The sequence below is a fragment of the Protobothrops mucrosquamatus genome, unplaced genomic scaffold (assembly GCF_001527695.2).
Source record: "Protobothrops mucrosquamatus isolate PMUCROS unplaced genomic scaffold, P.Mucros_1.0 scaffold3456, whole genome shotgun sequence".
Lineage (NCBI taxonomy): Eukaryota > Metazoa > Chordata > Lepidosauria > Squamata > Viperidae > Protobothrops > Protobothrops mucrosquamatus.
The window spans coordinates 848-21,300 of NW_015389434.1; the positions used below are offsets into that span (position 1 = coordinate 848).

Below are 20,453 nucleotides of genomic sequence, written 5' to 3' on the forward strand. Positions count from 1 at the left end.
CAGTGGAACAACCTGCCTCCAGAAGCGGTGAATGCTCCAACACCGGAAGTTTTTAAGAAGAGACTGGACGGCCATTTGTCCGAAATGGTGTAGGGTTTCCTGCCTGAGAAGGGGGCTGGACTAGATGACCTCCAAGGTCCCTTCCAACTTTATTATTATTATTATTATAAATTATTATTATTATTATTGTTGTTGTTGTTGCTGTTGTTGTTGTAAGCCACGAAGCAGAATCCGCCAGAGAACCGTTTGGGGTTTAAACAACCCATCGCTCCAACACTACGATAGTTGATAGCTACTACATGTAGTCCTCAGCTTACGACCACAATTGAGCCCTAAATTTATGTTGCTAAGTGAGACAGTTAAGTGAGTTTTGCCCCATTTTATGACCTTTTGTGCCACGGTTGTTAAGTGAATCACTGCAGTGGATAAGTTAGTAGCCTGGTTGTGAAGTGAATCTGGCTTCCGCGTTGATATCTGCTTGTCAGAAGTTTGCAAACGTTGATCACGTGACCCCAGGCCATCGCAGCCGTCATATGTATGAGTCAATTGACAAATGTCTGAATTTTGATCAGGCGACCGTGGGGATGCGGCAACGGTCGTAAGTGTGAGAAACGGTCCTAAGTCCCTTTTTTCACTGCCTTTGAAAGGTTGCTAAACGAACGAGGATCTACCTAGCTGCGGCATTTGTTTTGCTCGCTTGGAGAATTCAGCTGAGTAGAACAGGAGGATGTTGAGTAAGAAAATAAATAAATCCAGCCCTTCGTTGGGTGTTATTCCACGCTGTACATGCTAACCACCCACTTTGCTGAAATGCGAGCACAGGTACAACGGGACGCCGTTTAATTCTAACGAATTTCGCTTTAATGCAAAAACAGAAAGAGGCCTTCAGAGCAGCAATGTTTTACAATTATCTCCCTGTTTGTGTGACATTTGAGCTTAATCGCTTGCAAATTAAACCGGAAGGGTAATCGCCCTCCACAGATAAACACAGGAATAAGCCAGAGCATAAACAAAATAAAAACAGAACTGCAACCAGTATTATTTTCTCCCCTGTCATGACATATTACTGATGTTCACCACGGTGTTCCTCATTAGTGACAAAACTGCACAAATCAGGACTCGGAGAAGATCGGCTCCCCTAGGCAAAAGTCAAATTCTCCCGAATTAAAGAGGTCAAGATAATAAAAAAAGCAGCTGAGTAGCAAACTCACAGCTTAGCTACTACACCCTTAAACGTCACCGTCTCCTGGATTAAACGCGTTGCATACAAATACATACAGATTTCTACGGGATGTCTGGACATTTGAAACAGAATACAACAAAAGTGGCCTTTGGAACCTTGCAGCGTCTCACTGCGACACTGAGATGCCAAGGCAGGCGGGCCTGCTAGTAGCGGCCGTACCGCGGCTCCTGGAAATAGGATCCGTAGCCGCGTGGTGGCCAGCCCTGTTGAGGAAAGGAAGGCTGTCCGTGTTGGTGCTGCTGATAGTTAGTGCCGTAGCCCTTTTCGTGCCACTGATCAGACCTGTAGCCTCCTGGGTGGTCATAGCCGTGTCCCCTGTTTCGGTGGCTGTCTCTAAATCTGTGAAAAAGGAAAAGGGGCATGCTAAGACACCGGACTTATTTTCAGAGCCCGTCACCGGCATTATCCCAGCGGAGCGCATCCGTTACAAAGAAGGAAAATACCCCAGGTAGTCCTTGATTTACCACAACAACCGAGCCCAACATTGATGTTGCTAAGTGAGACATTTGTTAGGTGAGTTTTGCCCCGTTTCATGACCTTTCTCGCCACAGCTGCTGAGTAAATCACGGCAGTTGTTAAGTTAGTTAACACTGGTTGTTAAGCGAAACTGCCTTCCCCCCATTGACTTTGCTCGTCAGGAGGTCGTAAAAGGGGGATCACGTGACACACATGCACACACACACCCCGGGACAGTGCAACGGTCATAAATATGAGTCAAGGGATTGGACTAGGAAGGCTTACAACAGTGATGGCGAATCTTTTAGAGACCGAGTGCCCAAACTGCAACCCAAAACCCACTTATGCATCGTCGGGTGCCGGGTGGGTGTGGCCCATTGGGTGGGCGTGGCCCATTGGCTGGGCGTGGCTGCGGTGGTAACGGCAGACTGGGTGGGACTAAAAAGTTCAAACAATCAATTCCAACTTTGCAAGATCTTTTTTTTTCCGCGAGAAGTTGAAATTGACTGATTGAACCTTTTTTTTTTTGTACACGGCGGCGGAGGCCTAAAGCGAAAAGGTTTTATAAAACCCAGCTGAAGGCCTAGGACTGGGGCGATGGCGCGCGTGCCCACAGAGAGGGCTCTGAGTGCCGCCTCTGGCACCCGTGCCATAGGTTCGCCACCACTGGCCTACAAGGTCCCTCCCAAGCGTATTATTCTATCTTCTTGTCAACTGAGACAGAAAAGGCAGTACATTCAAGCACGCCCGGGAGGAGTTGCTGGGCAGGGCTGTTGCATTCACTGTTGTGGCAGATCACAACCTGTTAGGTCTTCTCCGTATCTCAGCTCAGGCTAATCTGCCCAACCGACAAAGACAACATAAAACACTTCTGAAAGGCCACACCTTGTCCACCCTTCTTCCAGAGAAGGAAAGCCAAAGAAACAAGCTGTTCTGAAAACTTTGTGTAACTTCTTGATTGACGTCATCTACCCACCCACCGGGTGGGATAGCCCCACCAGAAAGAAGCCAACATCTAACTTCTTCATATCAATCTAAACTAGCCGTACGATATGCTATTCAGAAGCGCAATGAAGCAGTTTTCCAAAGGAAAGCCATTCTTCTCTATCGGAGAATCAGAAATACATCCCTTTTTTTTTTTTGGTTTTCTTTTAAAGGGAGGTGACTGGAAAGAAGGACGGTTTTTCTTTCAAGATTCCCCGAGGCTTCTCTTCAAAACCACCCCAGCTGATTATTAAAACAATGCTTGGGAATTTGGAATCCAATCCAGAAGGCAAATTTAACTGCTCGACGTTTCTTTTCATCTGGCCAACTCTTGCAACGTTTGTTTGTTTTTTCATTTTAAAAGCAGAAAGATCTTTTATTCGCCCCTTCTGCTCTCTGGTAATTGGCCAAGAGTGAGATGAAAACGGCAGACCATCAAGCAAGGTTTCTCACCGCTTGACGTGCTTTCCCCCACGGATCGCTATTTAAATAAATATTTTTAGAACGTAAAATGTGTAATAGGTGTAAATGTGGCCGAGGCCTATCAAGGCAACAACTATCTCCCGAAAATTTGTGGGTTCGGTCTCTCTGATAGAAGCCGGGCTCAGAAAGGTCTCTTTTCCATGTGGTTGGAGAAGACTACGCAATCGGACTAGACTCGAGGTAGTCCTAAACTTACAACAGTGACAGTTCGAAGTTACAACGGCACTGAAAAAAGTGACTTATGACCGTTTTGCACACTTATGGCCGTTGTAGCATCCCCCATGGGGTCAAGTGATCAAAATTCAGATTTTTGCAAACCGACTCATTATTTATGACGGTTGCAGTGTCCCGGGGTCTTACGATCACCATCACCATCTGTCCGATGGGGACCAATGACTCAGTGAGATAGCTGGGCCTCCAGTTCAACTGGAAGGGCCGAGTCATCCCCAGGTACACGGGCAAGCTGGACACTCTGCTCCAAGAGCTCACGAAGGCACCGCTTAAGCCAGGGCTTTTCAACCTTTTCACCCACTGTACCACTTTTAGGATATGGCAACATCCGAGTACCACCAGTCGCCTAGCAAGGTGTCAAAAACTTGATGACCAAACCAAAAAAAAAAAAGGAAAAAAGTGATAAGGTACAGGTAGTCCTTGACTTACAACAGTTCGCTTACTGACTGTTCGAAGTTACAATGGCACTGAAAAAAGTGCCCCCCAAGCCACAGCCGAGCAAGACACCTGCCTGCCCACCCGGTGGTGTTCTTCCTCCTGTCCGAGGTTTTCATTGTTGTGAGCATTTCTGTTGAGGATTGGCAGTGGGGGTGGGATGGGGGGTGTTTGGTTTTTATTTCCCCCCCCCCGGTCTGCTGGGTGGTTGCAGCAGGTGTTGGTCACTTCACATGACCCTGGGACACTGTGACCGTCATAAATATGAATCAGTTGCCAAGCATCTGAATGTAAATCACAAGACCCTGGGGATGCTGCAACATTCCAGCTGATTGGTGCTTCTTCAGGGCTCAGCAGAAGCACCAGGATCAGCGCCGGGCTCCAGCTGGAGCCTGGCGCTGATCCTGGCGCTTCCGCTGAGTCCTGACAGCCCTACAGCTCCAGCCGTCTCTCGCTCAGGCTTGTGTGGTGCTGCCACCGGTTCAACTCATTCCCCTCCCCCGCTACCACCTTTCTAGGATGGTTGCGTACCACCTGCCAGGTGCCAATGTACCACAGGTGGTACCCGTACCACTGGTTGAAAAGCCCTGGCTTAAGCCGCACCAGTGACTTAAGCCAGGGGTCCCCAAACTCTCTCCCACTTCAGCAGGGATGTTCTCCAGAACAAGCAACATCCATGTAGTTTGCCTTCCTGTCCCCCCCACTTAGTTATCGTTTAACCCTAAGGTAGCAATAGCACTTAGACTCTCATATACCACTTCATAGTACTTTACAGCCCAAGCACCCTACGTGTTGTGCAAATTCAGCCAGGAGAAGCACTCATACGGTGCTCAACTTTTTTCCCATCAATACAATTAAAAACTTTTTTTTGTGTGTAAAAAAAAAATGCAAGTATAATACCGATCTCTGTATCGCTGGTGACCACCCGATCTATTTCGCCAGTCCTCCACTAAGGGAGGTGGGTCAGCAGGGCGCTGAACGTACTTCTGATACTCCTCATCTTCCGAAGTGAATCGATGGGCAAACTTATTTTTGTAATTCTGGAGGGTCTCAAACACAGACAGCGTGCTTGGTTCGCTGAAACGTCAAAAAAGTATCTCATGAAATGTCCGCAAAAGGTAAGAAATTAAAGTGACCAACGAAGTTGATTTGCAAGATGTCCTTTTTTTAACAGAGGGCATTTTTATGAAAGAAAGGGGGGTAAAACGCAATCAATAAATACGCATATATAGCTGAGGAAAATGGCTTGCTCAGACTTGGCTGAGGAACTGCTTATTGTGAAGTTGGAAACAACTTCTAAAACCATACAGAATAATCCTACAGGGTAGAGGCAGAATCTAAAGCCAAGAGGAATAGGATTCAAAAAACATATGAGGAACGGTTGCTGGAATTGGGTATGTCTAGTTTAATGAAGAGAAGGATGAGGGGGGACATGATAGCAGTGTTCCAGTATCTCAGGGGCTGCCACAAAGAAGAGGGAGTCAAGCTATTCTCCAAAGCACCTGAAGGCAGGACAAGAAGCAACGGATGGAGACTAATCAAGGAGAGAAGCAACCTAGAACTAAGGAGAAACTTCCTGACAGTTAGAACAATTAACCAGTGGAACAACCTGCCTCCAGAAGCGGCGAATGCTCCAACACTGGAAGTTTTAAAGAAGAGACTGGACAGCCATCTGTCCGAAATGGTGTAGGGTTTCCTGCCTGAGCAGGGGTTGGACTTGATGATCTCCAAGGTCCCTTCCAACTTTATTATTATTATTATTATTATTATTATTATTACTACTACTACTACTACTACTACTACTATTAGTAATAATAATAATAATGTCTGTGAGGGGTAACATCTCAAGTGCCCCTGGGGGAGGGAGCAGAAGCGTGCATATTCAGCAGCTGCCAAGAATCACAAATAATAAAAGATCGAACACCATTATGTAAAAAAAATGAGTATTTTTCTTGACCATCAGGAAAAAAAAGAAAGAGTCTATTGCTCAGCAGAGTTACCATTTTTGTAAAGCCTTAGTAAGGCCACACCTGGAATACTGCATCCAGTTTTGGTCACACCACATTACAAAAAAGATGTTGAGACTTTGGAAAAAGTGCAGAGAGGAGCAACTAAGATGATTAAAAGCCTGGAGGCTAAAACATACGAAGAACGGTTGCGGGACTTGGGTTTGACTAGTCTAGAGAAAAGAAGGACTAGGGGGACGTGAGTGCATAGTCTCTGTACTCAACCCCAATCCTTTTCAGCTACCGGTTTTAAAGCCCAAGCAGCCTTGCCAAAAGCAACGCCCTGTCCCGATTTACACACCACATGACAACACCGTTACTAAACGCTGGTTTGTTGACGAAGGCACAAATTGTTGAACTCGCACATCATGCTAAAATGGAGTCATCCCAAGCATCCTACGCATTGTGCAAATTCAGCCAGAAAAAGCACTAATACAGCGTTCACTTTTCCCCCCCCCATCAACATAATAAAAACTTTAAAATGCAAGTATAATACCGATCTCTGTATCGCTGGTGACCACCCAATCTATTTTGCCAGTCCTCCGCTAAGGGAGGTGGGTCAGCAGGGCGCTGAACGTACTTCTGATACTCCTCATCTTCCGAAGTGAATCGATGGGCAAACTTATTTTTGTAATTCTGGAGGGTCTCAAACACAGACGGCGCGCTTGGTTCACTGAAACGTCAAAAAAGTATCTCATGAAATGTCCGTAAAAGTTAAGAAATTAAAATGGATTTGCAAGATGTCCTTTTTTTAACAGAAGGCATTTTTTATGGAAGAAAGGGGGATAAAACACAATCAATAAATAGGCATATGTAGCTGAGGAAAATGGCTCGCTCGGACGTGGCTGAGGAACTGCTTATTTTGAAGTTGGAAACAACTTCTAAAATCGTACAGAATAAAAACTGTACAATCTCTGATCTATCGGGCTGAATTAAGCTCTCCAGCCATTTATGGCAGTTCACTCTTTCAATCTTCCGAGTATTTTATCTGCTTTGTTTACAGCCAATGTACAGTATTTAGTTGTGTTCTTGCCGCAGTAAAGCAGGCTTTACAAGCAATCACAATGTGTCAATCTCCTGAAAGCCTGATTGATCCAACATAGAACTGGAGTAGAAAACCCCCCAGACACACAATCTAAAATGTATTTTGTTGTTTCCAATCAGTGGGACTGGGTGACATGTTTGACATTTAATCTTCCGCAGCTTTCAGTAATATGAAAGGATATCAGCAATTGTGGGCAGACTATTTATGCAGTGCTACAGGAAAGGTTTTCCTAGAAAACAAGGTTACTATCCTAGTTTGTGACCAACCAGGTCGTAATCTCTAGTTAATTCAGTTGCTTTTAGCTTATTGTGATCTTGTAAACTCATCCTCAACGATAAATTTCCAAGGTAATTTATTTTAAACACATTTTGGCTGATATTCATGCAGTTATGTTTATTGCATGTTTGTTTGTTCACTTTTATCTCCCCTTTATTATTTTTAAAAATAAGGCAGCGAACATATCCAACACACTTTCCTCCTCCTGTTTTCCCCAAAACAAGAACCCTGTGAGGTGAGTTGGGCTGAGAGAGAGGGACTGGCCCAAAGTCACCCAGTTGGCTTTCATGTCTAAGGTGGGACTAGAACTCACAGCCTCCTGCTTTCTAACTTGGTGCCTTAACCAATAGGCCTAATGTTGTTTTGCCCATATATTGTATGAACTTAGCTACCTTGAACCTAAACCATTCATCTGTTTGCAAAGCTAGACTATTTTAGTTTATTCAAAAACCATGGATAAATAAGCCACAGATTATTAGGGCATCCATAAACATCTACAGCTGCTTACAGTTTTATTAACATTACCATTTATATAGAGGGTTTTCCAATTTTCCTGTATGGAAATCCTTCTTAAAACTATAGCATTTGGAGAGCAGCTTACAATTAAAATGATATTTTTTTTAAAGTAACTGAAACGTACAAACAGGATAGCAAAGCAACAAGCCATTGTGGTAAACATATTTGAGGCACTATAAATAAACTAAGTTGTTATTATACCTATTATACAGGTCCGGAGGTAGCAAACACTCTGTGGCAGCCAATTCAGTTACTGAGAATTGTCTCTCTGATCTTAGACACAATATTTGGTCTCTTGTCTTTATGCACTTGAGCAAACAGAACAATGTGGGCCGATAAACTTCTATACTTCTCACTAGACCATGTTTGTAAATCAATTAACGTAGTGCATAGTCACGTTTTTATCAGCACAATGTGAAAGGAATTTGCATTCTGCATTTTGATCTCTAAAGCTATTTCAGGATGGTGTACACAAAACCAAATATAGTTTTAACCCTGAAACATACCAGTCATTTAAGATAAATGGACCTTAACCATTGTGGAGTTAGCTCTATTTAGGTTTTATGGCTTGTTTTTTCATTCTGCTATCTTGATTTGGGTTCTGCCTTTATGGTATCCACTGCGTAATTATGAGGTCCCGCAGATCCAACAAAATTTAAGATAAGGAAAATGTAACAGCCAGACCTGTTCATCCAGTCTTCAATTAGAGGAGGTGGAATGGCAGAATGCTGAAGATATTTCTGATATTCCTTATCCTCTTCAGTATATCGATAAGCAAACATGCTTTGATAATTCTGAATAACGTCAGTGGTAGAAGCCATTCTGGAATTCCTGAAAAAAGATATTTAGAAAACCCCACCATCTGTTATTTTCTGAAAAGAAAACACCTGTGTAAATGTTTAATTTGATATTGTCGACAATCTGCCCGTACAAAACCAGTTCAACGTAAGTAAGCTTCTCCTTTCTATGTTAAGCGATAGCCGTCCTTTAAGGATTGTCAGCCCATAAAACATGTATTGGTCTGAGAGCAAAACCAACAGCACAGTATTGTTTAACTATTGTATACAATCTTCAGACACATTGCAAGCAGATATCGGAACAATCTGAAAGAGGCATTTCAGAAAGTAAATTATCAGATTGTCACAGCTGCCCAACAAAAATAATTGGAAGTAACAGTCAAGAAAATTGTTTGAATCAAAGCAGAGAAGAAATTGAATAGAATACTCGGGCTCAAAGAAATGCAGCCAAAGCAAAATACTTCATTTCCCATTCAACTATAGCCATGGAGAAAATTCTTGAGGTCTGTTGCCTTTGGGGATGATGAGTTCACTGGATGCCCGTTCATTTCTGAGTAAATCTGTTCAGGAGTGAACTTCAGAAGGGCAGGGGAACTATTTGCAGTTGCTTACACTAGAGCAAGCAGTCTAGCTGCTGTCTCCTCTGATTTGAAATATCCAGCATCTTCTATTTTAAAAGGATGCATTGATCTACGGATAGTGGTTAAGGCATCGGGCAAGAAACCAGAAGAACGTGCGTTGTAGTCCTGCCTTGGGGGCGAAGCCAGCTGCCTGCGTGACCTTAGGCCAGTCACTTCCACTCAGCCCTAAAAAAAAAGCAAGGGCAAAGCAATTCCCTAAAAAAACTGTCATGAAAACTGCAGGGACTAATCAAAAGCAGACTTGAAGGCATGCACGCGCACCCACCTGGACATAAAATCTATGGAGTCTCTACCCATAAAAAAAAAGTTCCTGTTACAAGTGTTAATTCTGGAAAAAGCTTTGATGGCTACTAAACATTAGGGATATTTATTGTCATTTCTGCCACCAGAGGCAAGCGGGCTCTTTTAATCAGCTGCAAAGGAAGAGAGGTGGCAGCAGGTTGTTGTTGTTGTTCCTTCCCTGTCTTGCTTTTTCCCCAAGACCTGCATGCTGTAGGTCCAGAAATTACACAACGGCTCTGCCATCGCACAATTACACAACGAGTCACCGCGGGGGTTGGGATCAGAGGGACGGAAAAAGAAAGCCACCCTGATCGGAGCCAGATCCCGCTCCACCCTGCCCTTCCCTCTCCAAACGCTCTCCCGGGCGAGCGGGGTGGGGGGTGGGGGCAACTGCAGAATCCTTGCCAGATCCAGAGGACTAGCTCCTTGGCGCAAAAACCAAAACAATCCAGGGGGCGAAAAAAAGAGGAGACGCCAGTGAACGCCCGCAAGGCTGTTTTAAAGCCCCCCCCCGGCTTTAAAATAAACAATTATTACTGTTATTATTATTATTATCATCGTCATTACGGTGATGATTGATCTTATTACCCACAAAGGGAGGTAAAGGGCAGAGATGAGCCTCGCCTTCAGTCCAATGCCAGGAACTGCCTCCCTCCCTCCCTCACTTCCGCCCGTTCATCCCCGGACTTCCGGTTCCGCTTCGCCCCGCCTCCTGGAGGGCGGTCTCGAGGCGTCGGGGGGGCGGGCTGATGGGCGGGGCTTCCGCACTCTATAAAAGGCCCGCTCGCCCCACAAGACGCTTCTCATCTGTGTTGATGTTGTCGCTGTTTGGTGCTTCTCAGCTACCCGCGACAGGCGTTGTGGGTCGTTTTGTTTTCTTTTTGTTTAAGCTGAAGGAGTAAATCTCCGTTCCAGCGAGGCAGGGGTGGAAGCAGGCTTCCCTTTAGGCAGCTGAGAAGTACATTCCTCCTGGACAGCCATTTGTCTGAAATGGTATAGGGATTCCTGCCTGAGCAGGGGGTTAGACTAGATGACCTCTAAGGTCCCTTCCAACTTTACTACTACTACTACTACTACTACTACTACTACTACTACTACTACTACTACTACTACTACTATTATTATTAAGCCCACTGAGCAGTTAGCCTCTAAAAGTTACAGAAATTGCCTTCCTGATTGTAGTGTTGGCGTCTGGAGTTTGTCCTACGACTCCCCTTAAAAATAGGAAAAGGACAGCAATACCCTGAGTAGGCTTGATTGGCAGGACATACTTCTTGAGGTTAAGGCTGAGTTGGTCCTGCGGGGGAAAAATGTAGGGGAGTGCTAAAATTTGAAAGGACTTCCGAGAAGTGCAATGAAAAAAAAAAAAAGGAAAAAGCCGCAGTGATGCACTCTATGATCCAGTGCATTCAGGCAAGGGTTGATGCATAGACCGTAACAATATCTACATACTGTGCAAAAGAGGCCGAAAAGGGAACAAAAAGATCAAAACACCTCTTCACCAGCAGTCAACACCCAGAGGAGCAGGAATTAAGTCCAAAGTTAACATCAGACCAACACTCAAGAAGTAAACAATATCTCAACCAAGGAGCAGCCAAAAAAAGGTAACTGTAATCAGCCTAACCAAAGCGTCCCTAATAACCCCCCCAACACTGACAGGGTAAGCTACCAGAAAATAATAATAATAATAATAATAATAATAATAATAATAATAATAATAATAATAATAATAATAATAATAATAATAATAAAGTTGGAAGGGACCTTGGAGGTCATCTAGTCCAACCCCCTGCTCAGGCAGGAAACCCTATATCATTTCAGACAAATGGCCGTCCAGTCTCTTCTTAAAAACTTCCAGTGTTGGAGCATTCACCGCTTCTGGAGGCAGGTTGTTCCACTGGTTAATTGTTCTAACTGTCAGGAAGTTTCTCCTTAGTTCTAGGTTGCTTCTCTCCTTGGTTAGTTTCCACCCGTTGCTTCTTGTCCTGCCTTCAGGCACCTTGGAAAATAGCTTGACTCCCTCTTCTTTGGGACAGCCCCTGAGATATTGGAACACTGCTATCATGTCCCCTAGTTTGGGTCATGAAATGTCTACAAGAAAATAACCAAGCCCAGAGAGCCCCAAAGACCCCTGGTATCCTAGGACTGGACACACCATACACAGTAAAAATGCTCACAAATTCTGGGGATAAATCCTTGGAAATCTTGGCTCCCTACAGGTAGTCCTCAACTTACGACCACAATGGATCCCAAAATGTCTGTTGAGAAGAGACTGGACAGCCATTTGTCCGAAATGGTGTAGGGTTTCCTGCCTGAGCAGGGGGTTGGACTCGATGACCTCCAAGGTCCCTTCCAACTTTATTATTATTATTATTATTATTATTATTATTATTATTATTATTATTATTGTTGTTGTTGTTGTTGTTGTTGTTGTTATTGAGCTTGGCCCCCTTTTACGACCTTCCCTTGCTACAGTTGTTAAGTGAATCGCTGCAATTGTTAGTAACACGGTTGTTAAGTGAGTCTGTCTTCTCCGTTGACTTGGCTTGTCGGAAGGTTGCAAAAGGGGAACACATGACCCCGGGACACTGCGACCGTCATAAATGTGAGTCAGTTGCCAAGGGTCTGAATTTTAATCATGTGACTTGTGGATGCTGCAATGGTCATAAGTATGAAAAAAATGATCATAAGTCCTTTTTTTTCAGTGCCGTTCTAACTTTGAGCGGTCACTAAACAAAGTCTTGTATGTCCTGGACTACCTGTATTAAGTTACACTCTCAGAAAAGCTTTAAGGCTTCAGTGTTCTCCTTTATCCTGTAGCTCTGTCTGGACTGCATATTCTTCATCACGAAATTGATATTATGTGTAGGGACTGGGAGTGTTACAATATCTTTTAAATAGACACTTTCAAACAAACAAAAAATCCCCAGTCCCTGATAGACTGAATTTCCAAAACAATGCCTATTAGAAGAACCCTTCTTAATCTTGACCTTTAAATGTTAACTCCCTGTGTTTTTTAACAGTTGTTTTTATGTTGACGAGCAGACATGTTTAAAATGCATTTCTAGAACCTTTGTTTTTAGAGATGGGTTTAACTCTTCCATAATAGAATTCTTCCATTCCCTCTGCTTTCTAATAGTACCTGTTTCCTTCCTTATAATGATCATTTTCCACTGGGGGATAGTATTATTAAGATGGTATATCTCGTTTCCCCACATAGCGGGGAACTCTTAATTCAAATCACTCTAGATTGCAATATTCTTACTCTTGCTGAGTGTCAGTTACACCGTTACACCGTGATAAAATTAAGTTTGTTGTTGTTAATTGCTAAGTTGTGTCCGACCCATCGCGACCCCATGGACAACGTTCCTCCAGCCTTCCTGTCCTCTACCATCTTCTGGAGTCCCTTTAAGCTCAGGCCTCCTGCTTCAGCGACTCCATCCAGCCACCACATTCTCTGTCGTCCCCTTCTTCTCTTGCCCTCCATCTTTCCCAGCATCAGGCTCTTCTCCAGTGAGTCCTTCCTTCTCATTAGGTGGCCAAAGTACTTAAGTTTCAACTTCAGGATCTGGCCTTCTAAAGAGCAGTCAGGGTTGATCTCCTCTAGGATTGACCGGTTTGATCGCCTTGCAGTCCAGGGGACTTGCAGGAGTCTGCTCCAGCACCAGAGTTCAAAGGCCTCCATTCTTTGTCGCTCAGCCTTTCTTATGGTCCAACTTTCACAGTCATACATTGAAACTGGGAACACCATGGCCTTGACTATACACACTTTTGTTGGCAGGGTGATGTCTCTGCTTTTTAGTGTGCTGTCTCGATTTGCCATAGCTTTCCTCCCCAGGAGCAAGCGTCTTTTAATTTCTTGGCTGCAGTCCCCATCTGAGGTGATAAAATTAAGTTACACCATGATAAAATCAAATCCAAAAAAGTAAGGGATTTCTTGGAATCTTGGCACCCAGATGAATTATCTATCAACAGACAGAGATAAACCAGATTTACCACCATTCATTCAAAAGTGACAATAAAAAGTTAAGACTGTGGGTTGCTGTTCTGGTCTTGTTCCTTCTTAGCTGTTTTATTTTCTCCTTTGAGTGGTGTGTAAATCTGCTTTATCTCTGTGTGTCTGTAGATGGCTAATTTGTCTAAGTGCCAAGCTTCCAGGAATTCTCTAATGTTCTTGGATTTAGCTTGGTCCTCAGCTGAAACTATGGTCGAGACTTTCCCTGTGTTGTGAACTTAAGAAATTCTGTGTCTTCTGATTGCTTGTGGGTGTTCATGGATGTGCTGTGCTGATGTTCTGCCTGTCTGTTACAGTCCTTGCACTATAGATGTTCATTGATTCCTAGTTTTAGTGAATAATACAGTGAAAAATATATGTCATTTCACCATTAGACAGAAAGATTTAAGTCCCTGAGCTATGTGTCTATACATCCCCTCTCTGGATGGTAATTCCAAGGATCTTATTTTGACATTATAGTGTTTTTCAATGTTTAAATAGAACATGGATCCTTCGCTAAACAGATGATGCTGTGTAAGAGAGGATTTACACCTGTCAGTCTTAAACCCTCGTTCACGGATAGGAGGAGAAAGTTGTTTTAGATAGGTTTGCCACTTTGCATTATTTATAAATAAATAACAAAGGCAGAATAGAAATAAACAAAATAAAAAAAATCCATCTAGAATCTCATTCTGGGCCTGGAAACACATGAGCCAAACTCATGCAATTCCCCCCCCCCCATCAAGAGCAACTGTCTCTGACATGATGTCCTTTCCCTATTTTGGAACAATAACTTCTCAGGGTGGCTGTCCAGACATATCTGGAAAACGACAGGTTGAAGGTAACTGATGTTGACTGTGTGTATAAGGGAAAAAGTCAGGAGGCATTTTGGAAGTAGATTTAAAACAGATGGACAGAGCAACGGGAAAACTGAGCCAAGTACATACCAGATGGACTTGGACGTATTTAAAGACTTGGGTGAACATTACTTTCCTACTCGGTGAACAAAAATCGAACTAACTTATCCTCAAACTGGAAAAAATAAAGCAGACAATGGCATTTTGTGTGTGTGTGTGTGTGTGTGTGTGTGAGAGAGAGAGAGAGAGAGAGAGAGAGGGAGAGAGAGAGAGAGAGAGAGAGAGAGAGAGAGAGAGAGAGAGAGAGAGAGAGAGAGAGAAGGTAGACTCGTAATATAATCCTTATATATTATGGATGGATTCAAGGTTTTTTAAATATTGGTAAATATTGGTAGCAAATCAATAAATCAATACAAAGTCGTGCATCCTGGCAATTCACCAGTATTTTAATGATAATATGCAGACACTGAGAAAGAGAACGTGAATTCTTTGCTTGCAGAAATCTCAGCTATGCTCTTTGCATGGTGTTGGGATAGAATAGGAAAAACTCTTAGTCTAAAAGACTAGGAATCCATACTAGTCAGTAACTGTAGAGACTCTGGAAAAAGTGCAAAAAAGAGCAACAACGAGGATTAGGGGGCTGGAGGTTAAAACATAGGAAGAACGGCTGCAGGAATTGGGATTGTCTAGGGGAGGGGTCCCCAATCCCTGGGCCATGGCTCATTTGGAACTGGGCCACATGAGAGGCGGGCAGGCATGCATGTGCAGCTCCACTCACATGAGCGGCAGGCCGGTGCGTATGCTCAGTGACCCACCATTAGCGTGCGTGGAGCTACGTGTGCATGCCAGCCCACAGCTCGTGCGATCCACAAGTCATAAAAGGGCCAAATTTGAAGACTCCTGAAATAGGCTTTTGATCTAATCCAACATTCCTCAGTTATTGCCATTTAAAGAAGAAATATGTGGCCCAATGTGAAAAAAATCAGTGGCAGAAATTAGTAGTTTTATTGCTAATAGCCATTTGGTAAGGACATGGGATTCATATTATGACCCTTGTGTTCACTCACTACCAAATTGATCAAACTTAGGATATTCTTCAGCCTGTTTGCATTAAGAGTTTGGCTTAATAAATGGAATATACAAGTTAACAGAATTGATTTAGACACGAAAGCCTGTCAGTGCATTTCCTAGTTCTTGAAGCCGTAATTTCAGCAATTGCCTCTTGCTTACAGTCCCTCATATTAGAGTCACCTTGTGCTTTGATTACTGCAGTGCACTATACATGGGACTACCCTTGGCAATCACCCCAAAGACTCAGCTGATCCAGATTACAACAGTGTGAACAATTACATATGTAGACCTATGTTAGGTAGGCTCAAAACTGACCCTGTGTAACAGTTTTGCAAAGCATTAAAGATCTGCTGTTGTTTTCAGGCATTTGATCTGGGATGGATTTTTCTTTGGACAGCTCTAGGTTTGTCTACTCTTCCGGATTCTTTCTGTTTTGTTTTATTGTGTGGTCTTTGTAGATTTATTATTGTCATGGATAATGTACATCATCCTCAAACACACGCTCAGGGCAGCGATATAGATGGAGAAAGATAATTAATGAATTGGTATTAAAAATTCATCGGTAGCCTTTCAATTTGCAGTACACAGGCTTTACTGCGTGCAGGACGATGTCCCCCGGAATTGAAAAAGGAAGCATTAAAATGTTAAACTGTCTAGTTGGTTTGAAATATAAGCCTCTGTTCATTACGCGAGTTTGGATTATGAATCTCCGATGACACAGAGATGGATATTTTAAGCAGATGTCTGCAATTTTTCTAAGGCATGGGGATTTGAGTGACAGAGAGGCTGAGATTTCAAAATGCTCAAATTACAGGCGTATGCGAGAGGAAAAAAAAATACTCTGCAGAATGAAATGATTTTGTTATTTAATTAGCTTGGAAACGAGGCGGGCTTCTTCCAAAATTGCACAGCGTTGCTTTTCCTTTATAATATTCGATTTTGTTCTTGTGTGGTTTGTTGCCTTGTCTGTCAAAACATTCCAGATAACACACAGGCTTGAGAAGTTGGAAAGGCCTCTTAATGAATATCATCCTGTGTGGCAACCTACTGAGTTTGCACAGCTAAGTTATAATATGATCTCCTCCTTTGCATCTTGGCATGTTATACGACTCCTACCAAATGGCTTTCTTCACTAAATCCAGGGTTAAATAAACTATGGCTTCGTGTAAGGCTCGAGCTGCATGGGGTCCCCTTTGGCAACCTTCTGACAATAATAATAATAATAATAATAATAATAATAATAATAATAATAATAATAATAATAATAATAATAATAATAATAGTAAAGTTGGAAGGGACCTTGAAGGTCATCTAGTCCAACCCCCTGCTCAGGCAGGAAACCCTATACCATTTCGGACAAATGGCTGTCCAGTCTCTTCTTAAAAACCTCCAGTGTTGGTGCATTCACCGCTTCTGGAGGCAGGTTGTTCCATTGGTTAATTGTTCTCACTGTCAGGAAGTTTCTCCTTAGTTCTAGGTTGCTTCTCTCTTTGATTAGTTTCCACCCATTGCTTCTTGTCCTGCCTTCAGGCGCTTTGGAAAATAGCTTGACTCCCTCTTCTTTATGGCAACCCCTGAGATACTGGAACACTGCTATCATGTCCCCCCTCGTCCTTCTCTTCGTTAAACTAGACATACCCAATTCCAGCAACCGTTCCTCATATGTTTTTTGAATCCTATTCCTCTTGGCTTTGGATTCTGCCTCTACCCTGTAGGATTATTCTGTATGATTTTAGAAGTTGTTTCCAACTTCAGAATAACAACTGGGTTACTAACTTACCAACTTCAGCGATTCATGTAACAACTGTGGCCAGAAAAGTCGTAAAAAGGGGGCAAAACTCACTTAAGAACCATCTTGCTTAACCACAGAAAGGTTTTGCTCAATTGTGGCTGAGGACGACCTGTACATTTGCCCCAAATGTAGAAGAGTGCAACGGCTTGCCTGCTTTTCAGAGTTTTTAATTAGATATTTCAGCTCCAGGCTGCACTTCAGAGTAGTGCTTGAAACCTCTTAAGCTTTTGTAACCCGAGGAGGGGGGTGTGCGATTACAATCTGCGGCCTTGGTGATATGAAACACGCTCCAACTTCCCTGGAGTGGTCTTTGATATCATGCCTGGGATAGAATTTCACTTTTAAGTTGCACTGTGAGTAGAATAGCTGCAATCCTTCTGTTTAAGGCTGCAGGGGTCTGAGGGCCACCAGTGTGAACGTATGCATTTAGAAAGCCGTAAAAAGGATTTTGCTGGGAGGCAAAAAACAAGTCATTTTGGATAGTCATAATGAAAAAATCCAGTTCTGCTCTCCTTGAGCATCCTTCTGATGCCATCCCTTAAATTTTGCCCTTCCTAGTCATTTGACTAACTGACTTGTTACGAGTCACCCTAAAGCCGCCACTTTTTTTTAGCCGCATTATTTAAAGAGAAGTGAAAACCAATGAATTTACATGAAAGCTGGGACATGACCGTTGAAGTAAAGACAAGGACAGAAAAAGCACCGAACAGCATTCTTCAAAATGAAAAAGGTCTTCTGCAGTCACGACATAAGCCTAAGACTGAAAATCAGGCTTGTCAGATGCTGTATTTTTTTCTATCCTGCTGTATGGAGTAGAGAGTTGGTCTCTGACAGAAGGCCACCTGAAGAGACTGGAAGCATTTGAAATGTGGATTTACAGGCGGCTGTTACGTATAAGCTGGGTTGACAAGATCAGAAATGAGGAGGGGATAAGCCGCCTGGGAAAGCCAGTGTTGGAGCATTCACCACTTCTGGAGGCAGGTGGTTCCACTGATTAATTGTTCTAACTGTCAGGAAGTTTCTCCTTAGTTCTAGGTTGCTTCTCTCCTTGATCAGTTTCCACCCGTTGCTTCTTGTCCTGTCTTCAGGCGCTTTGGAGAATAGCTTGACTCCCTCTTCTTTGGGGCAGCCCCTGAGATATTGGAAGACGGCTATCATGTCTCCCCTCGTCCTTCTCTTCATTAAACTCGTTCTTATATTTTTACCCTGGTTGTCTTTGCATTATACTTAAATCACCGTATGGTTTAAGTATGCTGGCTAGGGAATTCTGGGCGCTGGGGTCCACCTCTATTAAAATTGCTGAAGTTGAGAAACCCTGATTTAGCCTAATGCATTTTGGCCCAGTAGATGATAGTTTCCTCCTAGACAGAAATAATTTTGTCTCACACTTTTTTCTTCCGAGATGTCAAATTTGAAAGAGCTTTATATGGCTGGGGTATTTCTAGATTTTCCTTGTGCACAGCTGCTGCCTTTAACCACAGCTTGGTTTATCGTTCGCTGCAACGTGATTTTGTATTGATTTGGTTTGTGCTTTCCCTGTGTGTGTCGCCGTGAGAGATTCTTTTGATTGCAACGGGTTCCTACCGAAAATTGAATTTAAAGCAATCTTACTTATAAGACGTGATTTGCTGAAAAAATATGTTTCTCTTTGAAAGTTGGTTTCCGGCACCCAGTGCTGTCACTGCACCCAACCTCTGAAGTGTAGGAAGTTTTGGAGTGCCAGAAATGTACAAGGACTGTAGTTTAGAATTATACTGGGTTGGGAGGTTGGTGGTGTTTTTGTCAAACACCTCTTTAAAGTCTCCTTCGAGTCAAGCTGGATTCCTGCTGACCTCGTCAACCAGCCCGCACAGTTTTCTTGGCAACAACCTGGACATGCTTTACAAATTCTGAGCTGTGTTGGCTTTTGTTGGCTTTCCAGTCTAGCCTACAGCAACCTGACAATCCTCCCATCCAAATTCCGACCAAGCCTCATTCTGCTTAGATTTCAAGCCTAAACAAGTTCCACCTTGTTCTGCTACTTTCCTGGTCCACACAGTCTGCTGGTTGACTGACTTAGAGCAGGGCTTTTCAACCAGTGGTATGGGTACCACCTGTGGTACATTGGCACCTGGCAGGTGGTACGCGACCATCCTAGAAAAGTGGTAGTGGGGGAGGGGAATGAGCTGAACCGGTGGCAGCACCGCACAAGTCTGAGCGAGAGACGGATGGAGCTGCAGGGCTGTCAGGGCTCAGCGGAAGCGCCAGGATCAGCGCCAGGCTCCAGCTGGAGCTCGGCACTGATCCTGGCGCTTCTGCTGAGCCCTGAAGAAGCACCAATCAGCTGGAAAGCAGCATTGATCCTGGCACTTTTGCTGAGCCCAGAAGAAGCGCCAATCAGCTGGAATGTTGCAGCATCTCCAGGGTCTTGTGATTTACATTCAGATGCTTGGCAACTGATTCATATTTATGACGGTCACAGTGTCCCACTCCACTCCACTATCCTGCTAGGATTTGGGGAGCTTTTAAGATGGTGTTTTCAAGATGCTTTAGAAAGAAAGAAAGAAAGAAAGAAAGAAAGAAAGAAAGAAAGAAAGAAAGAAAGAAAGAAAGAAAGAAAGAAAGAAAGAAAGAAAGAAAGAAAGAAGGAAGGAAGGAAGGAAAGAGAAAGAGAAAGGAAGAAGAAGGAAAGAAGGAAAGAAAGAAACAGGAAGGAAGGAAGAAAGGAAGGCAGGAAGGAAGGAAGAAGGAAGGAAATAAAAAAGAAGGAAAGGAAAGAAGAAGGAAGGAAGGAAGGAAAGAAAGAAAGAAAAAAGGAAAGAAAAAGAAAAAAAGGAAAGAAGGAAAGAAAGAAAGAAAAGGAAGAAAGAAAAAAGAGAAAGAGAAAGAAAGAAGGAAAGAAAAAGAAGGAAGGAAGGAAAGAAAGAAAAAAGGAAGGAAGGAAAGAAAGAAAGAAAAAGGAAGGAAAGAAAAAGAAAGAAAGGAAGGAAGAAAGAAAGAAAGAAAGAAAGAAAGAAAGAAAGAAAGAAAGAAAGAAAGAAAGAAAAGGCGCGGGAGGAGAGGAGGACACCTCTCACTCACTCTTCAGCTGTCCTCTTCCAAAGCGGATTTAGCCTTGTGCAAATAGCCACTCACAGCCTTGCCTGCCCACCAGACGGGAACCCGTCTCCGATCCCGCCCGCGCGCAACGCCCAGGGGAAGGAGCCCTCCCGGTCCCACGCAGCAGCGACGTCTCTCACACCCCCCTCTCCATCACCACCACCACGGCCGGGAACTTGCCAGCCTCTCCGCGGCGGCGGGGGCGTCGTCGGCGTCTCAGGATCGCGCGCAGCCGGAGCGCCCGGCTTGGAACGGTCCGCCCCTGG

At 43.6% G+C, this 20,453-nt stretch overlaps 1 protein-coding gene across 1 annotated transcript; it reads right to left on the minus strand.

The window, feature by feature from the left end:
- Positions 1–838: 838 nt before the first annotated feature.
- Positions 839–10,050, minus strand: RAMAC (RNA guanine-7 methyltransferase activating subunit). The gene is made up of 5 exons (XM_015827040.1): positions 9,988–10,050; positions 8,360–8,506; positions 6,335–6,511; positions 4,733–4,909; positions 839–1,582 (listed from the first exon to the last, which is right to left on the minus strand). The coding sequence occupies exons 2-5, from the start codon at positions 8,494–8,496 to the stop codon at positions 1,387–1,389; spliced, it is 687 nt and encodes a 228-aa protein (XP_015682526.1). The 5' UTR covers positions 8,497–8,506; positions 9,988–10,050; the 3' UTR covers positions 839–1,386.
- Between the last annotated feature and the right edge of the window lie 10,403 nt (positions 10,051–20,453).

What these genes read in the sequence shown, in the direction of transcription:
- RAMAC (XM_015827040.1), bottom strand. Translation starts at nt 8,496, where the DNA reads ATGGCTTCTACCACTGACGTTATTCAGAATTATCAAAGCATGTTTGCT. An exon ending in ATTGAAGACTGGATGAACAG is followed by an intron (nt 6,512 to 8,359) that starts GTCTGGCTGTTA and finishes TTGACGTTTCAG; the next exon opens with TGAACCAAGCGCGCCGTCTG. An exon ending in CACCAGCGATACAGAGATCG is followed by an intron (nt 1,583 to 4,732) that starts GTATTATACTTG and finishes CCTTTTTCACAG; the next exon opens with ATTTAGAGACAGCCACCGAA.